This window comes from Drosophila subpulchrella, chromosome 2L, assembly GCF_014743375.2.
Source record: "Drosophila subpulchrella strain 33 F10 #4 breed RU33 chromosome 2L, RU_Dsub_v1.1 Primary Assembly, whole genome shotgun sequence".
Lineage (NCBI taxonomy): Eukaryota > Metazoa > Arthropoda > Insecta > Diptera > Drosophilidae > Drosophila > Drosophila subpulchrella.
In genome coordinates this window covers 20,500,503-20,524,207 of record NC_050610.1, presented here as the reverse complement: position 1 = coordinate 20,524,207, position 23,705 = coordinate 20,500,503, and the positions used below count along the sequence as shown (strand labels likewise).

At 41.2% G+C, this 23,705-nt stretch overlaps 1 protein-coding gene across 1 annotated transcript; it reads right to left on the bottom strand.

The window, feature by feature from the left end:
- Nucleotides 1–1,979: 1,979 nt before the first annotated feature.
- LOC119548474 lies at nt 1,980–23,506 on the bottom strand. Its single transcript, XM_037855743.1, has 4 exons — nt 22,969–23,506; nt 3,663–3,845; nt 3,488–3,597; nt 1,980–3,417 (listed from the first exon to the last, which is right to left on the bottom strand). The coding sequence occupies exons 2-4, from the start codon at nt 3,843–3,845 to the stop codon at nt 2,400–2,402; spliced, it is 1,311 nt and encodes a 436-aa protein (XP_037711671.1). The 5' UTR covers nt 22,969–23,506; the 3' UTR covers nt 1,980–2,399.
- Nucleotides 23,507–23,705: the final 199 nt, after the last annotated feature.

Here is a 23,705-nt window from a genome sequence, read left to right as displayed (position 1 = left end):
TTAATTTGCTGTGTTTGAGCCATTGACAAGAGTTCGCAGAATGGATTACGAATCGCTGAAGTGCAAAGTTGCGCCATTCGCCAAAGTCCAGAAGTAGGAACTTGGGGGCGAACATGTGCCATTCCAGAGGATGTGGACGTGGATGTGGATGTGGGCTGGATGTCCACTAATCCGATTAGTTGTGCAAAAATAACAGTTTGACCAGGGGAAAACGGCGATGGCGAAAAGCGTGTACAAATTTACCTAACGGCTTATGGCAATTAGTCGAACGAGTTACACAGGATGCAACTTTGATTCCAGCCCGGCTTTGTGTGAGTTTCCGTTGCGTGGGTGATTAGACAATCTTGCCGTGTTGTGCTCGTGTGGCCAGGATAGCTGAGCTATTTTTATTCAGCTCACTTTTAGACCGGCTTTTAATCTTGCACAAACACAAAGTTTTCGCATATCCCAGCCATTTAGGCAAGTTTCGCACTCAGCCCCCTGCGAAAAGTTAAGTGCCAAGTTTCCCCCAACAAGTGGCATTGAATTTGACAGAAGAACTTGGATTCAGGATTGCGACTGGGATTGGACAACTGCCGACAGCAGAGGCAAAGTTCTTTGTGTGCTCTCGAAATTAATTTAAATGAAATATATTGAGTGTAATGCAAAAGACAAATAAAACTTGCAAGAACTTTCCATTTTACTCTTGGCCAAGAGTGATTGCACCTTGGCCTGCAGGCTTGACCGAAAACCAAATAAACTGGGTGTATGTACCTTGATGGATCAGCCAGCTGTTAAGTTCTGTTTGCCTGGTAAGGGGTTTTTTCTTTCCAAATTTTTCGGAATTTTTTATTTTCTCTGAGGGGTATAGGTCAGAGGTTTTTGGGGGGTAAAGTCCCCAAGCGTGCTTTGGATTCAAGTCACTGGTCTGTCTGTACCGAAAAATGAACAGGCTACCAGGAAAACGACAGAAAATGCCTGACCACTCTTCATGCATTTCTAGATATGTAGGTTGTATGTTGCATAAACCACACACCCACTCTCCAACTAAAAATCTAAACAACCAACCCAAACCCGCCCCGAAATGACAGGCAGTTATCTCGAATGCAACAGCCACTGAAGTTTTGCTGAAAATTTAAGTGCCGGGCACTGCATCTCGACGAGGCAAAGGCAAAAACAGATTGAAATCTGGGAAAATTTTAAATTCGACTTATAAAGTGCTTAAGTTATTACGCCGGCCAGCCGAGCGAAGCAGCCTGTTTAGCATTTCCGCTTCCGTTTGCACAGATTCCATTCCAACTGGACTCTGTTTGCATTTTTCATGAGTTTCGCAATTCAATTTAGATAGTCGACTTGAGTCTCAGATTTAAAGTTCTGCTAAATGAGCATGCGAAGAAAACAAAAACAAACTCTCGGGGTCCTCAAATCTGGGCATCTTGAGGAACCCTTTTCCTTTTTTTTTTGTTGCCTGCTAAACGGATCTTTTCGTGCACAGGGCACACAGCTATTGTTTTAGGATGCAGCCAAATGGATTTGATTGGGAAATTTGTTGATTTTTAATTCGAACCCAAAAGCGGGCCATTCTTAATAAATTAGTAAAAGTGGGGGTTCCGGCCAGACGACGCCTCCCATGTTAAAATCCCCTCGATCATTATGTAAAGTAAGCTCATTTAAAAAGAGAAAAGCTTATGGCTCCTGTGGAAATTACGCATACGCCGCATAAATCATTCACCGTAAGCCGGCACCCGGAACGTAATGGAACGGAGCCGGAGGGCGAAAATCCGGATACGGCTGTTTCGGTTTCGGCGCAACACAAATTGCCTGGCTGGCCGCATTAATTGCGGCCTATTTATATGGCCGTTTCACGTGTTTAACCTGATTTAAATACAATTAAAATGCACGGCAGAACACCCCACACACAAACTCGACTTAATCCCGTTAACGGCCACATCCTTAAAGATTTTCCCCATCTCCCATCGAATACAACACACAAAATCCTCTTCGGTTTTACATAATTAGCCCTTATTATTACAATATCTTTTGGTTTATACACGAATGTTAGCCACATGCTCTTCAGATCCTTACTCTTATTGAAGCTTTAGTTGCGGGACTAAAGCCTTAAGCTATAGACTCCTGTGATTTGGGATTGTTAGCAGATGGTTTCTTTGCATTACACTAGGGATACAAAATTGTTTCGTAGCGTAAGAAAAACTAGACCTATGTTTAAAAATAATCTTAGGATACATTGGGTACTTCCTATTTACATTTACCACTCTAAAGGCTCTTAAACTACAAATGCATCTTTGGTCCAAACGGTACACGTTTTCTACTTTCTCTTATTTTTTGGGGCATATGTGAGGATCCTGGGGACTTACTCCCTGCTATGTACAGATGACAGATCCCGACTAATCCTGAATTGGCTACAGGTAGACAAAGTGCCCCAATCCCTTGGCCGGGTTGTTGTTTACTGCCTCTGCTGTGAGTTTGGTACTGGCATTGGGATTGCCATTCAGGTCATGGGTCGTGGTCTCCGTTTCCGCCACAGGCATCAATCTTCCATAGACTCCGGCCGATGCAAAGCGGGCATTCATGTGGATATCCAGCAGCTTCTTATCCTTTCCCAGCGAGGAGAACGAGTGCGAGGAGGTGCGTATCTCACGGATGTTATACACCGGGCTGTAGGCTCGAGCTGGTGAAATGGAGACGGCCACCTGGGGGGCAGTAGGAGCTGCAGCCGGAGCCGGAGCTGTGTAAAAGTCCCTACGCAGAGCACACTCGGTGGAATTATCCGAGGAGCCTGAACTGCTAGCACACTCGTCCTCCTCATCCTCGGCATCCTCGCTGCTGCTGCTGCAGCTCCTTAGATCCTCGGAGAGGGAAAGATCCGATTCCAGGGAGAGCTCCAGCAGACTGGTGGCATCCTCAGCCGCCTCCTTGGCGGCCTGGTCAATGGCCTCGTTCAGATTGGCCAACAGCTGGCGACGCCTGGCATAGTTGGGTGTCCTTCGCACCAGAAAGTGGCAGCTCTCCCCCCGCTTCATGCGCTCCATTTGGGTGCGCAGGGGCAAGTCATCCGGATGCAGTTTCCGTTGGCATTCCTGGCCAGGACACACCTCATACAGCGAGAAGCATTCCACGGGCTCTGGTGAGCTGTAGCAGCCGAGCAGCAGGTGCAGCAGCTCATCACTGGTCGTCTCCTCGCTGATGACCAGCGACTTGTACTGGGAAGTGGGCTGCAGGGCAGAGGTGTGGACACGGATTAGGCCACCTGGCTTCAGCTGGAGGCAGAAACGGGACTCGCCCTTGGGATGACAGGCCTGCATGATGGCCGGCCTGGTGTCGTCGTCCAGCACTAGGAGGGTCTTCACCCCCACCCGTCGCACGGCCACCTCCATGGAGAGGTAGAACAGCTTGGGGTCGCGATGCCGCATCTTCAGGCTGAAATCGAATTTAAATTTAAATCGAATTAATTCCCTACTGTATACAGGCAATAAAACAATCTGCTTACCGTCTTAGCAACTGGCCAATCACCTCCTTGCTGGTCGTATCCCATTGAATTCCCAGGGTCTTGTACTCGATGTCGATCTTCAGGCAGTTGGTGTACACCTTTATTGTGGTCTATGGGTGGGTATAGGCATGAGTTAGCGGGTTCTTTAGGATATTTCCCATTTATTTTGTCTCACCTGTGGCAGCGGCTCGTTGAGACTGGAGTAGCTGGAGGCCCTCGAGGGAGTCCTCTGTAGGTCTGCCGGCGGCTCTGGACTGCCGCACATGGAGCTGGCGCACGAGGAGGCGTGGCTGGAGGAGCGCAGGGACACCGAATCGGAGCGGTTCCTCAGCGGCGAGATCTGCACGTGCTTCAGCATCTGGAAAAACAGGAAAACGGTATGCGGGTTAGACATATGGTTTACGTTTACGGATACCCCAAACTTGAGGCTTATTCATTATGAATGCTTCCTGGAAAACTCCAAGAGCACTTGCTACTCTAAACGAAGTTGCCACATCCGGTTTGTTTTTCAAAAAGGGATGCACAGAGAAAAAAATAATATCTTGTAATATATGTAAAATCATATTATTACTGCATCCTTTACGACTGATTTAGGCTATTTTCTTTAAAGTAAATAAACCATTGTTAAATCATATTTTTGTACTGGTTCTTAATGCAAGACTTATGATGGCCTTATGCGATTTTTTAAATGACATTTCCTTGGAACATATTATTTTAAGGTCCTAGTACTATCTCAATCATTTAATTAATTAGACTTAATCAAATATACTTGTCATATCAAAACTTTTAACACACTAAAGTATTTATTTAGATTATAAATTCTAGACCCCAAAAAAATTTAAGTAGACAATATAAAATTGTCATTTATTATTCTCTGTGTAAGCAGATATGGGGGCTCTGTTGTGCAACTGTGTACAGTGAACATCCCCTTGCTGTGCCCCCTGAGTTTTCGTATTTCCCTGATGAATGCAGCCACTTTCAGCAGCAGCAGCCAACGCTCATTGAAGCATGTAAATGAAGGGGAAGATATTGAGGAGAAGTGTCCTCATCCGAAGCATCACTCGAAGAGCCCATGGAAGGGGGCTGTAGGGGTATGATGTATTGAAATTAATAAAGGGTTCCCAGTGTCGCTGTGCTCTTGATGGCGGTGACAATGAGCCATGAATGGGCGAAATGGGCCGTGGATCGGGGAAATCGCCGCCTGACATTTGATTGAAAGCCCTACCTCCAGATTCCCGACCCCGACCCCCGAGTCCACTAAATACCCACGATTTCCCCTATGCCCAGAGATCCCGAACGGAACCAACCAGGCATTGAGATTTATTCGGGGCGTGCCGCATTGTGAGGCGATTGCAAGCGGAAGTTGGTGGGATAGACGCGGCTCAACATCCGGTTATGCAATCCCCATTCCTATATATATATGCATGGGTATATATAGTATATATAACGGCCTGGGTGGGCGTATGGCATATGGCAAATGTATGCTCCCCCCTTAATCATTTGCAATTGCTTTAATCTGGAACCTCGCCATATTTAATTGAAATGTAAAAAGTTTGGAAAAATGGCAGCGATGATTGCGGGCCTCTCACACCATTAATTAGAACTGTATTCCAAGTGGCAGTCTCTGGAGCAAGTGAACCGCAGCGAACCAGCATAAAATTTCAACGGTCGCTGAAGCAATGCAAACTGCGAATCGCGATTGTCATGGTATGGGACTTGGATTGGGGATGGGGAATAGTATGGCAGATGAGGATCGGGGGGCTGGTTAAGTGCTGACGTCTGCTGTTCCCGCAATTAGCGGCTAATGTTGCAGAGTTTCACGCCAAGTTGGAGCCCGGGTCACTGCGAAATTGAACTCGCGAAGCTCGCCTACTTCATTTTAATCGCAAATACTGGGAAAATCCCATAGAAACTATATACATTTGTTACAAGTATTTTTTACTGTTTAGAAGAGTCGACGATAACAGTTTTGATATAGTACATTTTTCATTACTGGCAGACTTTGTCGTAACTTCAACAAAATCCCTTTGGTTGGAGAGCTTGCAGCAAAGTCTTTGAGCAATAAACGAATTTATGGTGCCTCCAATTGCGAATCAGCTAAATGAATTCCCAACTCGAAATATAAACATAAATCCAATAAAATTTGGAAATTGAAGATGAGAGAAAGTGGCAGAAGGAAATCAAGAAAATATATTTAATGCGAAATTGAATTACAAATTCGCATAAAAATGTTGGGACACCCTGGACACGGCAACACAAAAAGTTGAAAGGAAGGCGAAAATGTTAATAGGATTCTCGTTTGAGGTGTAAAAGGGAAAGGGAACAAGTCAGTTAAGTGGATATTAGTTAAAGATTTATGGCTCTCATCGTGGAACAACTAGCTTTGACCTCTCATTGAGTTGCTTAGCCCTAGTTTTAACACAGATACTGTGTGCCCAAACTTTTCCAATTATGCCATTGATATCAGCCGTTGGCCCCCGGGTCCTTAAAGTGCTAGAGAAGTCGCATAAATTCCATGGGGCAATACGGGAGATACAGAAGACACAGAGCGAGACGGAGCAGTAAGTAACTGCCAGACAGACAGACAGACAGACCTTATGGAACTTACAACTGCTGGCAGGAAACAAAAGAGGCAATAAAAAGCAGCTGACGGGGGGAGTAGAAAGCTAAAAGATGCTCAGAACTTGCGAGGAATGTTTTAATTTCAACTTCTTGGCGAGGAAATCGTAAACGTTTCCTCCCGAAGAGATGACAGCCTCACTCACGGTCGAAAAGTTCTCTTGTTTGGGAGTATCAAAAATATTTTTGCATCTTAACAGATTGATTTTTACTTATTGATGGTTAAAAATAAATATTTGAAAAGATATACATATATATTTAAAATCATATAATTCCCTCAGACTTATACAACTCACGCACATCCACATCCAACTGTCACATGTTGCAGCTTCAAGAGTCATGTAATGTGTGCGCCCCTGACTTTCAATGTCAGGAAATAAATGTCCTTGAACTTGTTGCTGAACAGCGAAAACTTTATGGCCACCGATATATATTTAAAAGTTTATCAGAAGAGGGGCCGTACGGCTGCATCCTTTATCAATTTCACACATTCGAGAGGCAAACGACCAAAAGGATTATTGATTGAATTACCCTTGGCAGCGAAAGGAACCAGAAAATACTTTCATGGCCAGCAGACTAGAAAAAGGGACAAAAACTGAAGTCCATCAAAGGGTCTAAGGAATATACTTTCTTTTTTTTTTTTTTTTGTTAAAGAACAAGGAAAGATACTTTAAGTGCGAAAAGGCACACTTAACGTGGTATCTGGGGGGCTGTCGGAATAACTCGGCTGACGTGTCTGATAAGATTTGAATGCCATGTTACGTTTTCTTTATTAATCAAAGACAGGAGCCGAGAGGTCGGATGGAAATGGATGGAGTCCTAACAGACGACGACAACCTCAGAGCTTTTGCCAAATGTAGCCATTATTTCCATTGTCAGGCTGGCGAGGACCAAAAATTGCCAGCAAGATGAAAAATGGCAGACGAAACACTCGCTAAAGGGAAAAAGGCAACGGGACAGATAATTTGTAGCCCCAACAAATGAGTCACTTTAACAGAAAATATAGGGTGCATGTGCTATATTATAAAAATTTAATAGAGATTCACTTTTTCTGCTGTTAATTATAGTAGTGTTTCATTTAAATCGCTTGGCAATTCTATGGAAATTTACAAGCTCAGGCATTCATATGCAAATAAATTGGTTGATGAAATGAAAATAAAATAAAATCGAAGCGGTAAATAAATGTGACAGTACCTGTAAAATTGTTTGACTGTGATGGAAACTGACAGAAGTCAATATTTAAATAGACTTCTGCTATAGTTGCGAATCATATGATGCCTTCACAGACTGTGTGCCTACTGGCATATTTAATGCACCTGCCACATGACGGGAAAATTCGCATAAAAAAAGATACTCTCGCCGGGGTATTAAATCGCATTTGCGTTTTTTCTTCTATTTAATTGATTAAATTGACTTGTAAAAGTCAACTAGGTTAACTGTTTTAATGGCAAACTGTTTACCGAGAGAGGCCCCTTTGATTGGGCCCTCTTTTGGCTACTTTGTTCTAGCCTGTTTTTCCCCGATGCCCAGCGAAGCGTTCTTTTTTATTCTTAGTTGAGTGATTTTTGGTGTTTCGCTTTACGGTTAATTTATGCGCAGCCTGCTTGGATTTTTTATTACAGACTTGGTCTGTGTATTTTTAGCATTGGAGGCGGTTGTGGGTTAATAGCTTTATGGAAAACCGCTAAGTAGCAAAATTAAATGGTGAAACTTGAGAGTTCTTATTTCGGGTATATATCTTTTAAACAACTAAAATAATATATATATAAAAAAAACCACCCATAAACAAGGAATATGTTTCGTACTCCACCGGCCGTGCAAATTAATACAAACAACGAAGATGAAAAAATTGTGTAAACTATTTTCGTAATGATGCCATAAAATAAAAGCCGCAAAAAGTGGCCTGAACAAATTAGTTGAAAAACTCTCTCTGTCTCACTAACATTTATAATGCATTGCTTAAGCGGGCTATTTATTTATCTTCGGTGGCTTTGAGCCCCCTCCTTAACCGTTTTTTATTGCCAGCTGCCTGCTTTTGTAAGCCGCTTAGCCGACCATTTTTTCTGGCCATTAAAAAGTGTTGCATAGTAAAAGGCGCCAGGGCCGCGGTAGTGCAAAAAGTCAAACAACAACATCAAAATTAAATTTCACTTTTAATCAACTTTTCGCCGCTTCGACCGCATTTCCAGGGCAAGATGGATATTTTCCAGAAGCGATTCCTTTAAGCTGGTAATTGGTTGTTTTATTTTTTGTTTTGCAGCATCTATTGTTTCCTTATAAATATAATAAAGCCTTTAAAACGCATTGCATTAGGCGAGGTGGTGCTACTCATTAAAACTTGGAACTGGCTTGGACTTCAAGAGATGCTAAATGCGGAATAAAGAGTGTGGAAAGCGGAAAGCAGGATTCGGAATGCAGGTTTTAGAATGCAGGATGCTGTTTGGGGTTCTAACACCAAGGCTGTGGCTCAAAATAGAGTCAAAAGTGCAAAAAGAGCTTCAGTGGAGCATGAAGCGAAATTAAGAGCAGCACCAGCAACAAAGACCAGTTGCGGCTCCAAGTTAACGCGGCGCAGCGAATTAAACATCTTTCATACAGGTCTACACTGTGCGAAAAAATCTATAAGATTAACTTGTATTTCTGAAGTATTTAAAATGACTTACACACAAAAAAATTTATACTTTACGTGCCACACAAGCCACTAGGCTTTGAAATCATTTTTAAATATCACTTTAAATGTCACTAGGCTTTGAAATCATTTTTAAATATCACTTTAAGTGTCTTTAAATAATATTTTAATCTAAAAATGTACAATTAATTCTTCCAGAAATTAGATTAGGCTTTGAAATTATTTTTAAATGTGGCTTTAGGTGTCTAAAAAATAGATTTTAAACTTATATGTACCATAAATTCTACCAGAATTAAGATTATCCTTTATTCAATGCATACTTTTAGACACCTAGGATTACATATAAAAGTGATTTTGAAACTTTAATGATTGTTTGGCAACCCCCCTTAATCAAAAAATGCAGATATTAATTAATAATATTTTTTTTTTGGTAACAAGTGAAGGAGAAACTTACTTTATTTTTTAATGCTTATAAAATATTTTTAGAACCCAAACCTAAATTTTTTCCCATATTGAGATAATTGGTATTCTAAACCACCTGATAAAATAAATATGTAACATTTCTGACAGAAATAAAAACTATTTGTATTTTAAAAATAAGCATTACTTGGCTTCTTTAAATCCAAGTGCATTATTCTATTATCAAATTTGTGTTTGTTGCGCATTTTTCCCCGCTGACTCTTTCCAACTTGTTCCATCATTTTCCGTCTTTCCTGGCATCAGCACTCTCAGCTAGGGGCGCCACTTTTAGCATATTTATGCGGCGCCCTTTGGAGAACGCTGGTTCCTAACTACCCGCCCAGTTATTATGCAAAACAAGAGCGGGTAGATTAACATGCCAGCAGGCCCCACCATAACCGTACGGGGAAATTATGTTTTGGAAATTATGTAAGCATAAAGTGAGAGGTAAACTGCAGTGCCCAGCGGGGAAAGCATCTGTTCAAGGACTCAGGAATAGGGATGCGTAGATGTTGTCACCGTGTCATAGTTGCACACACACATGCAACAACGGGCGGAAATGGAAGTGCGTGTGTGCGTGTGTGGAAGGGGAAATGGCGGCTTCACATGTCAGCAATGACAGCGAAAATAATTTCCAATTATTTAGAGCATACTTTTGGGCATCCAATTTTCCATTACCCCCATGCCATGTTGCAGTCAGCGAAAGTGTTTAAAATTTGCGGTCAACTAACACCAATGCCAACATTCTATGTGCTATGGATGCGTTTTTGTCACCTCATCATTTGCATACATTGCGGCATTTCAAATGGAATTCATACCCAGGATCGATAATTATATCGGTATTCCCCAAACATCAGAACCTTTTACTGTCCCAATTGCGATTCCGTTAAATTGTTAAATAATTAAAATCAAAAATCATTAACACCTTCAGTGGTAATCAAACCATTTCCCCTATAAAGCTTGATATTCCAGAACTTTTCTGTGGGTGTAGGCTAAATTAAAGGTGTCTGGTAATGGTCCAGAACTAAACGGTTAGGTGGAAAAGCTCTAAAATCTATTACCGCACGTTATTCTCTAGTTAAGCTGCTGAATTAATACATTGTTTCCGTTCTACCCATGCTTCACAGTAGCTCCATTGTGTTTGCTAGGCAAAGTTCGTTAGTCATGCCTTTGTAAATCATTTTAGAATGAAACCGAAAGGTAACTTATACAATGCACGAATTACAATTTCAGCACAGCAATTTTCCTTATTTTTAGAGTGGAGAGGGGGGGGGGGGGGGGAGGGTTGAAGGAAAAGCCAGCACACACATGCCAGCCCTTCCTTCCTGCCCTTCATAAATTGCACATTTTAAAAGTGTCGTAAATTTTGCGTAGGTGAGAGAATCAACTATGAAATTGAATCGAATGCAGCCGGGCATTGGCACACGCCCACAGAAACAAGTAGAGTTTGGGCCACCCCACACACACTCCGGCACTAAAACACAGATGCACTAGCACACACACACACACATACTGTGTTTATGCGATGCCGAGTTCACGCTTTCATTTCGCGATTTCAGCCGATTCGTGTGTGCATAAACGCCATTTCGTGAATTCGGCAACACACGAAAGTTGACTATGAATTCAACCTCAAAGCGTGAATTGGTGACAATTAAACTCCGGTAACTCTATATAATTATCGGAGTTGCCACATCGATATAAATACATAAATACACCTTACATTTAACAAATTATTTGTTCATTTAGTGCCAATGGAAACTAGATTTCATCTTTTATTTTGACGGTAAAAAGATGTTATACTGGCTTGCACATACTTTATCTTTAATATTAGCAAGATTATTTCATGCGAATCGAGAAAAAATAATCGGTTTAATAATCGCTAACACCTTTTTCCACCGGTCCGGCACCTCTGTCAGCTGAGATTGATAGAATGCATGAATTCGGCGGTGTCGCATAAACAGGAGCAAATTTTATTTCACGCTTTTAAGAAATCACGAAACCCTTAGCATAAACATAGTAACATATATATACACATTAAAGGAGGCATGCCCCGTACGCCGTTGCATACTTTAGAGCGAAAACTTTTCGGGCTATCATAAATTCAGATCGCACTCCGCAGCATATGGGATGGGGTGTATATACATATATGGAGGTGGGCGTAGTACTGAAGATTTAGGGCTCCGCTAATAATTGCATTTGTTTTTTTTTGGGATAAGTTATGCCGTTTTCAGGGATATTAAATTATATGCACTACCTAATTGTGGAATCTATGGGAATTCTCGATTCTAAATTTATTGTTGCATACTTTTAAGCACCGTATTAAGTGATTTTAGCTTGTTTGTAATGGCCTTTTGGTTTGTGGACCTCTCAAAGTCTGAACTAATCTAAAAAATATAGAAAACCTCGTTTTAATACCGAAAATAAAAATTAAATTAAATAAAATTTTATGGTCGAAAAAGTATTAAATCGACACTTTACAACGATCATATTAATGACAGATAATCCCACACCTTATCTCTTCAGATAGTTTGGTACTCACTCAACCGATACTTGTTTTGGGTTCTTTCGACAAGGCAACTACTTGATCGCACTAGAGTGCATCCTAGACACAACAAACAGGAAGTGGAACTGGAAGAGACACTTCCCAATCATTAAGAGGCCACCAGAAGTCGGGGCACAGAACAGGAGCGGATAGGAGGCGCGGCTCCAAGTGTTTTCCAGTCACTTCCGCTGGATGCTGGCAACCTGTTGAGTGGAAACGTGTTCCAGGCCAAGGAATTTGCCTGCCGCATAAATTCTTTTCGATATGATTTATAGCCGCTCTGATGGTTTTTTTTTTTTTGCATTGCCCCATGCTGGAAACTGGTTCGAAATGCATTTGACATCCGGTAGCCGGCGAGGAAAAACAGAAAATTCCATCGTTATGCTAAATATTGTTGGATTTATTTAAATTGTTGTCTTGTGGTACATATTTACTGGGAGGCGGGCACGCTGATGATTTGATTGTACATTTGGCAGAGCAATCAGAGGCGGGATAATTGGACTCCTCGGAGCAGGCACTTCTGCTGGAGACATCCCATATTGTCACCCATCCTTCGACTTTCTGCTGAATGTGAAAATTCCTCAAATTGACATGTCTCTCTGCACGTACCACCAATTGGCTTTGGAGTGAGGGTGGATGTGGATGCAATCTCACAGTAACCACAACCTCAAAATTTCTTTATATCTCTGCCAACTTTTTCCTAGCTAAGCGAAAATATAGCACCAAAGTGATTTGGGATTTTGCATTGATGGTTACATATTTTTTGTAAGGTCAAATGGAAATATAAAGGCGCTTACTAAGTTTAAAACATCTTAAGAATACCCAAAAGTTCTAAAACTTGTATTTTTCTGTGCCCAATTTCTTTCCTGTTCCCAGATCCCCAGATTTTTTAGTCACGCTCCGTTGAACACAAACTAGGGTTCTGTTCAAATCAGGGAAATGGAGGCCCACATTAATTTTCCCCTGCTTCCTACTCGATGTTTTTGGTAGGTTTCGTGCGTGTGGAAAACAGGAAATGTAAAAATTAATAGTGCCGAGTGAAGTACGGAAATTCAATTAGATGGCAATGAGAATATATGTTTAACTGTAAGTTGTTCCATTAGGGAATGCGGAACCTGCTGCAACGTGGTCTCTTAGAAAAGTGAATAAAAGACATGCCTTCCCCAACTCGAGACCTCAAATTGAGTTCAGGTTAAATGTGTCATTTGCCAGCCACTAGACCACATTTTCCGCACATTTCCCATTTGATTTTAGTGTATTCAGGTTATCTAATACAAGTTCAAGGTATTTAATTATATTACTTTGCCGTAAAGAGGGACCCAACAAAAAGCTTTAAAAGACAAATACTTGAAATGCCCTTGTCCTCACTGTCACTTTGCACTCTGATTCCCTTTTTCGGACCTACTCATACCAGGACTCATTTCATTTTGTGCCTGGCCATTGGCATCGGGCACTATTTGCTGTCAAATTATTTGCTCAGGAATTTAAGACTATTAAAAGGAGGGCAACGCTTTCAGCCGCTGTCGCATTACGCAAATCGTGGCTATATAGCCGAGGATGTTTTGGAAATACATACAGATGTGCAGGGGTTTGCATATAATTTTTGGCCTGCCCCGCGAACAAAAAACCAACAAAGAAACCCAACACAAGGGAAAAAGCCTCGGCAGAAAGGTAAACAAGCCGCCAAAGGAGCCCGCAAAACCCGAGTTAGGGCGAAATCTGGGGCAAAAAAAAAAGAAAGAACGTTAAGGGGCTTGGGGCAAGGGGATTCGAACTCGTCTCTCTGCCATCTCAGCTATTAATTTTTATTTGTCTTGTCATTTCAAGCATTCCTTGCCTCCAAGTTGCCTGTTGCCAAGCTGAGCGCAGTTTCGAATTACCTTATAAATAGTTTTCCCGCCTTATAAAAGTGGCTGTCGGCTGTATTTACCTGCAACGAAAAGGAAATTAAGAGAAATACACTTAGTTAGTAAATCGTTGGATAAGTCGGAACAGTTTTTATGCTATAAAAGCCTACTAAAAATTCGCAACTACTTAACTAAATAAATGTAAAGATTCTTATTACTCTGTGTTTTAAGATCTTATAATTTTGCGTTGGAAAGACTCTTATTAGGAAATTTGTAATTTAATAGCTAAAACACTTATATTTTCCTGTTCGTTGGAAAGGCTCTTATTAGGAAATGGAATGGTAAATAAAACAGTCCAATTGCCTTTTGCTTGTAATTTAATGGCTGAAATACTTTGGTTGCCTGAAGGGAAAATGGAATGTATATAGCTTGGAGATTAAGATCCCAAGAGTCCCCTAGAGTTTCTTAAAGACCAAAACTCACAAGAAGTGCTTGCAGATAAGAATATTACATCTTAAATTCCGATACAAAAATCTTCTCGTTCTTTTGCACTAAACTTGGGATACCGTAATCGAAAAAAGACAGCTTTTAATAGTTCTGCAGATACAGTACTCAGGCATTTCCCACACCATTAATCAATCAGACGGCTGTCCGCCATGCAAAGTGCAACCTGCAACTGTTTCCTTGGCCAGTTTCCCAGTTTCCCAGGGCCACGCGACAGCTGCCACTGGATGCGCATTATGAAAAACCATATGGGAAAATCAGCAACAAAACAAAAAGTATACACATATATGTATAAAAACAGCGTGTAGCGCAGGGAATGCTCTTCACTTCTGAGCCACATCAGCAAAACAATCTCGCCACGCACATATGCTTTGGCCACGCCAACTCGCATCCATGAGATTCACTTGATACGGCGAATGGAAGCTGAGCCGGCAGCTGACTTGCAGTCCTTCGCAGCATCCACATCCATATCCACATCCATAGATAGCGATTCTGATGCAGTGTGGGAATTTCGCTATGAGAAAATGAGACAAGTCCCAGCTGCCTTTGTTGAGGCCCCGAGATCTCTTGAGGTAGCAGTAGCAGGTAGCTGTGTGCATGTGCACAACATGTGGAAAATCGGGGGACTCGGAAAATGTGGCAGGGAAATGTGGAAGCATTCCGAAATCCGGTTCGGGTTTAAGGAAATCGGCGGGCACTTTGATTTTGGAGCCATTTAAATGAATATGGTATTCAAATGCGTTCTTTATTGATCCAGTTTTTGGATCTCAATTCTGTTTCCGGTGGTGGTTCTGGCACAGCCCCACTGTGTTTTCTTCTGGAATCCTTAAGGTGACACAGTTCAGAGGTCAGATGCTGCTAACAAGATTCGTTTAGCCCTCATTGTGCGACCTTTGTTTTGGGTTAACGCCCACAATTGGAAGACAAACAGAGCCGAACGAAAGGTGTGAAAAGAGGTGTGCTTATCTTTCTGGGTAAAGGGTCTTAGTTGTCAGAGCCTAAGGTTTGATGCATCGCCCACGATAAGAGTGTGGGTCGATCGGACTGACAGAAGGCGCTATAAGGTCTCAGAACTACTGACTTCTTGGGCTGAATAGGTAAAAAATAATTATATAAGGTTGAGCTATACGAAAATTTCTTATATGGTCTTCAATTTTAGTTCCTAAACTCATTCTGAACCCTTATATTAAAGCCACTTTTAATATTTCTACTCCTGAGCTTTATCAACAAGTCTTAAACCATTCAACACGTTGTCTGCCAGCCTGTTGAAATATTATTATTCCCTCACATCACACTGATCCCATCATGTCAAAATGTTACTGCCATCACCCGAGCTCCATAAAATAAGTATTTTTATAAATGGTCTTTTATTTCCCATTTAATTTGTTTACACTGCCTGACTTCAAGGGATTGTGACCCATCAGTTTTCCATTTTCCCTTTCGTTTGTTCCCTTTTTTTTTAGTTATCAATTAGTCGCTCTAACACTTGATTCATTTAGGGGGGCACTTCCTGCCGTGGTCATAGAAATCCACCAATGGTTTTTATTCCCTTTTTTCCCAATGGCAAATCGAGTGAAATTTATGAACCGTTCACAAAATGTTTGGTAAGCGATATTTTGTCAACTGGACAATTTGTCGGCATGAGTGGACAGATTCCTTTGTATTCGAGTCTGTGTCGCAGACATTCCATTTATTGTGGGCCACGCTGTACAGGAAGCTGATTGTGTCTGGTCCCCAGAAAATGTGTTTTGTGTAACTATTCTATTCATATGGCCATAAATTACTGAAAGTCGGGACTGGCCCTCGGGCCGAGCTGGCAAATAGTGAGTTTTCTAGTATTTTAATGAGCTCCGGTCATAAGCTTTTTGCTGTTAGCCTTTTCGCCATCTTCCATGTGTGTCTGACTTTCGGGGGAACTGCAAACTAAACTAAACTGGTTTTCGGTTTTCCGAATTCCAAAAAGGAATATTAACAGCCATCCACATTCTTGCTGGCTAAGTACTAATGAAATTACGCATGAAATGTGTTTGGGCCTTGGGGGAAATTAGGTTTAACTTGGCCTGTTAATGGATTCCGACCAAAATTGCGCTACTATTCAAACAATATAAACATTTTGGCCACTTGCCCTGTTTTGTTGCCTCATTTGCTGATTATCTTAGAACTTTTGTTTGGTAGTTGTTTAGATAATGCCGCCCAGGCAACAAGTTAGCATGAAATATGGTCTTAAATCAGGTGATGTAAGCTTTAATAGAACTTAAGAACCTAAGTTATCATCACAAAAATAAATTTCAATAAAAGAATGCTATTCAAGTATTTTGCAGTACGTTATCTTTTTAAGTATATATATAAGTCTAACCAATAATCAAGAAATCAATGTACATCCTAGACTAGTAATGTTACAGCATTAATTTGTATAGTGTTGAATTTGTTTCCTATGGTTTTATTTTTCCAATAAAGCCTTGACTTAAGACACAATTTATTAAAAATAGTTATTATAATAAAAATGCGATCTTAAAAGATACGGCACTACACATTCGATAAGGCACGCCAGCACCTCCAGACCTCTGACTAAGTAAACCTCTGACTAAGTTCGGATTTCAGGGGGAGGGGTTCCGAGTAAACATCTCCATCCATCTATTTGTCACGCTTTGACGTAGCCGCAGAAGCACGAGCCGCATTCGACGACAGATCTTAGTCACATGAGCACAGGTTTGCGCATTTACTGGCGGTCTTTGACTCGCCTCTTCCCTGGGCCTTTCCGCGTCCAGCGTGTTGGCCAAGTTAGTACCAGCGGTGGAAGTGGTAGTTGCAGCTGCTTTTGCTGCTGGGACATGTTGCAGAAGGTGATTGGCCCCGGCAATTTAGTTGCTATTACCCCATGGAAAATGACTTGGCAGCATCCGAGCTGATGGCACTAAGGCAAAAAGTTGCCACTCCGGTATTTAGTGCAAGCACGCTGGCTTTTAGTCGGTGATGTATTAACCGTTAATGCGGCCTGCCCCTGACATCTTCCTGGCCATGTCGGAAGCCAATACAATACCATACAACCCAAGTGTCCACTCTCGAGCACGTATAATTTAAAACAACGCGCTATTCAGGGGAAAACCACAATAAAAACGTTGCGGGGAAATCTCGATATGACAATCAATTAAACTCAATTGTTGTTCAATTAATTAATCAATTATGCATTTTTCATATTGCGCATTAATGTATATTATTTCGCTGCAGAACAGAATTATTCGGTACTTGAATGAATATTGCAAGGTAATAAAAGTGGAAGAGGATTATAAAGAATAAAATGGGGACTGTTCGCTAGGTGCTATTTTCTAAAATCATTTATATTTTATATTTTTAGAAGAGTATTTAAGTGTCGTTAGCTACAATTTTTCTGTGTCTCTTTTAAACTGCAAATATTCTTTCTGCTTGTCATCGCATATGCTTAAAATTAATTAAAATGCTTCAAAATTGTGCATTCACGAATGATCAACTGAATTAACCCAGTATGCTCTTTTAAATACTTCAACACATTTTTTCCCTCGCTGCTTTATGCATAAAAAAAAATCAGTTCATAAATCTGTTACAATCCCGTAATATTTCACTGACTTTCCCGCCCTTCAAACGCTTGCCACCTCATAAATTTAAAATATACCAAAATAAAACCAAAAAGCCGGGGCGGGTAAACTCTAAAAAGCATAAAGCTTTCGGCTCTGGACGGAAATTATAAATTCAGAGGAAAAGTGCGCGGTTCTTTTCCATTCCGCTTTGGCTGATTTACACAATTACAAAAAGCAAACGATATTTCGATTTCAGTTTTCCATGAAAGCCATCCCAGGTATTGTATTACAGTTTTTTTTGCGGTTGTCAATAAATTATTCCAACATGGATTAAAAGGTAAAACGCTTTTTGCTATTTATTTTAGATAATTTGAAGGTTGTGTTTATACTCTTTTCTATAGAATTGCAAACCAATTTAAATTCTAGACAAAGGCAATTTTCCCAGTAGAAATTTGGTTGTTGTGATCCAAGGCAAGGTCGTTTATTGTCTTCGGTGAGAGACACACAAAAGTGAATTCTTCCCCATACAAATTGCACATTTGTTTCGGATAAATCAGCTAAAAATACTACACAATTTAAAGTCCCACACTTGAAGCGTTTCCCCACTAATGCCTTCCCAGTCAAAACTAATCATTAAATAAATGCTCTGGCCTTAAAAAAACCAACTCGATGAACTCCCCTGATGCAACTGAGTTGCATACTCTAAAAAAAGAGTATTGAAAGAAACCGAAATTCCCTGAAGAATGCCTCGACCTAATGAAGTTATGAACAGACTACTCAACTGAGGGGGCTGGGATATTTATTTTTGATGCCACTCTTTCTTGCATATTCCATAAATATGAATATGCTGAAAGCTGGTGGAGGCTTCCACTTAAGCGCCGACAATTAATATTTTCCATATTTCTTCTGTTCTTTACTCTGCACTCTTACGAGCCGCATTCGCCCCTCTTTTTGTTTATTGAAGTGTCGATTAAGTTGTTTTAATATTAAGCAGCCCCTTTCTATATTAAGAGCCCTCTGTGATATATGGGTTTATCTTACGGGGAAAGCAACTGCGAGATGGATCTGTGGAGGGCCTTGTTCCTATTCGAAAAAAACAGCCGATGGATGATAAGAGCCACCATGTATATAAACCATATATGCACTTGTGCTCATGATTCACATCCATTTATGGGGCAGCGGTTCAATCTCGATTTGGTGGGGTTCAAGGCACTGGATTTGATATCGCTAAAGTGCCAGCGTTTCTACCCAGGGAACACAAATCAAACGGCTCTACAACCAATCACAGACAACTCCAAACTACAAACTGCGAACTGCAAACTGCCAATTTCCAGAGGGCCCCAAAACGTTGGTCAAAAAGAGGAGCTGCAAAAAAACCAAAAAAGGGTCGGGGTCAAAAATGCTACCCAAACCGATTCTCACACAAATTTGCAAACGCACAATTAAGTCGCCTGGGAGAGGATGACCCTTTGGAGCTTCCCCTTCGGAACGTATGATGTGCCAACAAAGACGTCAACTTGTCATTCGCCGGCCTTAAACTTGGTTAATTTATCATGGCCATAGGAACGGGGCGCAAAAAATGCAATTGCGTCGAGTGAGTATAGTTTTTTATATACCCACTCTGGTTTTTGGGCCCGGGATTTTTGTGCCAAGTGCTTGCATTTAGCCGCCATGGCACTGACTGATGTACAGAAATTAATAACGCTCAAATAGAGCTACCAAGTGGGCAAGAGTTTTGGTTTTTGCACTTCTTTCTTTCCCTCAGTTTAGTTCAGATTTTTTTTTTCGCTTTAAGCCGTTGAATTTCCGGCCTTTAGCTCTTTTTGCCCCCAACCCAAATGGGTACTACACGCATATTGATTACCAGGTAGTCGAAACCAGCTGGGAATCCAAGGGGCTGCGAGCGATTTAAAGGCGAGTAAAAGTTGCATTTGCAGGGGGCAGTTAATGAATCCCAACTTGTCCACTTGCAGCGGCGACCAAGGAGGCAGAGTAGAGGGGCCAAAGGAGTGAGTCAATCAAGTTGAAGTCCCAACATTCCGTATTCCCACAGTGCATTAAGCCAGCTACCAAGGCAGCAAATTCCTGTCCCAGGATCGGACCTGGGAAGCACAACAGCAAAGGCAGCTAGCAACTGCAAAATCAACAGCAAGAAAATCACTTGCGGTTGCATTTTGCGGTTTGGGCCAACCTACTATAAACAGCAGCAAATGCGGGCTAAAAAGTTGTATCTCCCTTTTTTTTTTGGGCGTGAGAATTTGTCGCTTCTTCAGGTGGGCGGACCATCTAGAGGAGGCACGTGTTCCCATCCGGCGGTGGAAAGTCGATCCCCAGAACGATTTCCCACCCGATAAGATGGTAACTGTGAGATACATTTCTCAGCTGGATTTACGGTTGAATGAAAGTTTTACGAGGCCTAAGCTCAAAATGAAAGGTTACCCCAGAAGCTACTGCCAACTGACCCTAATGGATCATCCGATCTGCTGGAAAAAGTGAGAAAAGCGAAGGGCAGAGACCACACTTTGACAGAAGAAAGTTCGAGATAAACATTTCTACGGTCATTAAAATGGCATGGAAGATCTGCAAAGACACTTGCACTTTATATAAGCCAATAAAGGAAAAATTAAGATTGCAGCCTGGGGAAATTTAGAAACTTATTTCAAGAAGAATAGAGGAAGCTTTCTTCTTAAGCCCATCATCAAATCTTCGCCCTGTTTTCTTTGTAATTCATCTAAAATGCAAATATTCTACTCATGACTAATACTATTTTCACTGGAAGCGAAATCAATGCTAAATCACTTAACACCAATTCCCCAATCCCTAATCGTTCCGCATTACGCTATGTAGTTTTAGAGAAAACCATATACCATAAGGCGTTATAATTGTTTTACGGCACTGGCACTTCATTTCACAGGTTTGCCGAACGCAAACAATCAGTTAACGGGCTTTGTGTACCTTGGTTTTTTTTTGTTAATTAATTGTTAACAAAACGAAGGGTCAACAAAAATATCAACAGAGAGCAGTAGCCAGAAAAAACCACAAGTAGAAGCGCCAACTCCACATTTTTTGCTGACTTTGTGCCATAATTTAAAATAAAGAAGTCGTATATTATTTTTTCATTTCGTTGCTGAACTTGTTTATTGAATTTATCATTTTTTTAAAGGCGCTGACTCAGTATGATTTTCGGTGTAATTTTGTCAAGTTAGCGCGAAACGTTAAACGAGGTTGCAATGCATAACAGACTAGAGAAAAAACCCGAATCGGGCCAGTATTCAATTCAATTGAATTTTGAATAATTTGAAATGCTTAGCCACCAAATCGTGTTGCCAACGACTAAATGAAATGCAAATCAGTGTAAATGATAAAGTAAACGGGTGGCGACAGAATGGTATGGTATGGTATGTTTTTAAACGAAATACAAATAATTTCATAGGCCTTAAATTTAAATAAAAATGCTTTTTTAAATGATTTATTCTGATTATGGGCGTAGCTCCGAGTACAGCTCACATAGCAAGTACATGTCAACAAAAGTCCGGGTTGCGCAATTTTATGGCGATTTTTGTACAGCTCTTTCTCAATTGACAAACGCTTTTGTCTTTTTACTACTTGCGCGGGTGTGTCTTTGGTTCAATGGAGAAACAATAGACTTTAGTGTACATAACTGTATATGGAAGCCAGGCAACTTCCTCAAGCCATAAAAGCTAGCATAAATTACAGAAGGAATTATACAAATGGACTATTAAATAGAAGTCACAAAAGTTGGAGAGATCTATGGAAAACTCAAACAGAAATCTAAAAGATACATAAAATGCTGAAAACAAATTGATACATCTGTTAAGTGCAAGTGCCAAGATCTCCAGTGAAAGATAAATGACCCTCTGACCAGACCACCATCAACTTCCCCCATCCATTAATCAACCAATCTCAGTGAGATACTTCCTTTTAAAACGCCCCTGGTAAGTACGTGGGTGCAATATGAAGACTAAATGAGGCGAATATCCTTTCAAGGCTCACGTATCACGAACTAAATAGAGGATATTTCTATAAAGCACGGATTTAAAACTTCTACCTGTTACCAATAACGGAAAAAGGGCGCTAAACCGAAGGAAACCGCACTTGACAGTAGCACACGAGCAGGTAGACCCAAAAATCAAGCCCTCTCACGTAGCCTCCTAAAATTCTGGATGGGATCGTAGCATTGTTCTTGTGCATTTCCTGATTTTTAATTAGCCAAATAGAACCCTACAAAGGAAACAACAGGACAGACAAAGTGCATCCTCTATACGTGCTTGGTATTTGAATTATTTTGCTCCTCAATGTAAAGAAAATGTACCCCGAGGACAGGAAATTAATTCGATATCAATTTCTGTCTGCGGTTACGTTGAAAATTGCGAGAAAGTGAGGTTGAAACCAACCTCAGGTTGAAAATTTTATAATCGAGACAAACCGCTTTTGGACATCGGGATTTTCCCCACTTATAGCCATGGTCAGTTAGTTTTGGTTACCCCAACTTGGCTTCTGATGGATGAGACTAAATTAACTCAAATACTTCTATTCCAATGAAATTTCCTAAATTAGCAACTCGACTTCCAAGGAAATAGAAACAAAGCACCTAAGCCAAACGAAACTATATACCGGATTAATACAAATACCCAAATCAGCTCCATTGCCGAACTGAGTGATATAATTCATCTTAAGTCGAAACAAAAGAGACGGATTTTCTCACAGAAATCTGCAAGATACACATCAAATCAAATGTTTAGTCGGGAGCCAAAGTTTGTGTCATTTATAATCGGCCAACAGACCAACTTTGACTAATTAAGGGAGTCACTCGACCGAGGAATTTACATGAAATGTTTATGCATTTTCAAAATAGCTGGGGAAGGTCTTTTGTCCGCCTGTGTGGCCCCTAATGGAAATTTGAAATATTTGCATAAAAATGCTGAGCAAATTGTTAGCTTGCATATTTACGGATGTGCAGTTTTACAGGGGGCCAAGAACCGGACAATGATGTTTAGAAAACCGGCATTTGCAATATAATCCCCCAGATGACCTAGGAAATGACTGGCCAACAATTTGGTTACCGTTCGAGAGGGTTCAATCAACTCTGAGTGGCGAAAATGTCTCGAGATCATATCGCAATTCCATAATTGTGTAAAAGGAGAGTGGGCTGAGAAAATTCTGGTCTGGACTTTCGCCAAAACGAGATGAAAACCAATCGACCGAACTAGATCTCGTCTACCAATCAAACTTTCTAGAGGAAGTCGGTAAATTATTGGGCCACAGCGAAAACTGGGCTACTGCAGATCCATTGATCTGGGGCTTACCTTAGAGCTTATAGAGATGTTGTATCCAAATGTGCTTAGCGTGTAATTGCAATCCCAAGACTTTACAGTCCCCTACTTTGATGGATGGGATGGTGAAACAAGAAGTCCGGCGAAGACAAGACAAGGTCGCACTGTTTTTTGGTTTTGTTTCTTATATCTGCCTCGTTTGCTTCTTACGGCCCTTTGGCTGGCATTAAGTTATCAAGCACTTCACTGTAGATACTTCACATGCACGGCGCATTTCTACGCGTATCCAAAGGTGCGTATGCGTACGTGTTCCCAGCGAAGGGCTACGCCACTGGGGAAACAGGTGCACTCGGGAAGCAGGTGCAGTGATTTTAATTTAGCGTTGAACTTTCAATCTCTTTTTTTCTTAATTTCTTCACTAAATTACTTGGCTCGCGATACTAATTTATTTTCGACTTGACGAGGGCACGTTCACTTTCCTTCAGATAGACGCGCTACCGTTAGTGTCAGTTCATCAGAATTGAGAGTTGGGAATTATAGTGGAGCAGCGAGGTAGACCGCACTCGGCAGTGTTTACAGACGCAATGAAGCCGCTCGCTAGTGTCTGCGAGGTCTAACCCAAAGAGAGTCGCATTCAGCCGAGAGAGAAACAGAGCGGCTAACGGGCGAGCGGATCTCTGGAACACGTTTTTCATACATGAAGTGTGTGTCTGCTTACTCTCTTGCCCTCTCTGCACTGAAAGAAAAAAAAGTACTTTTTAAGAAAAAAA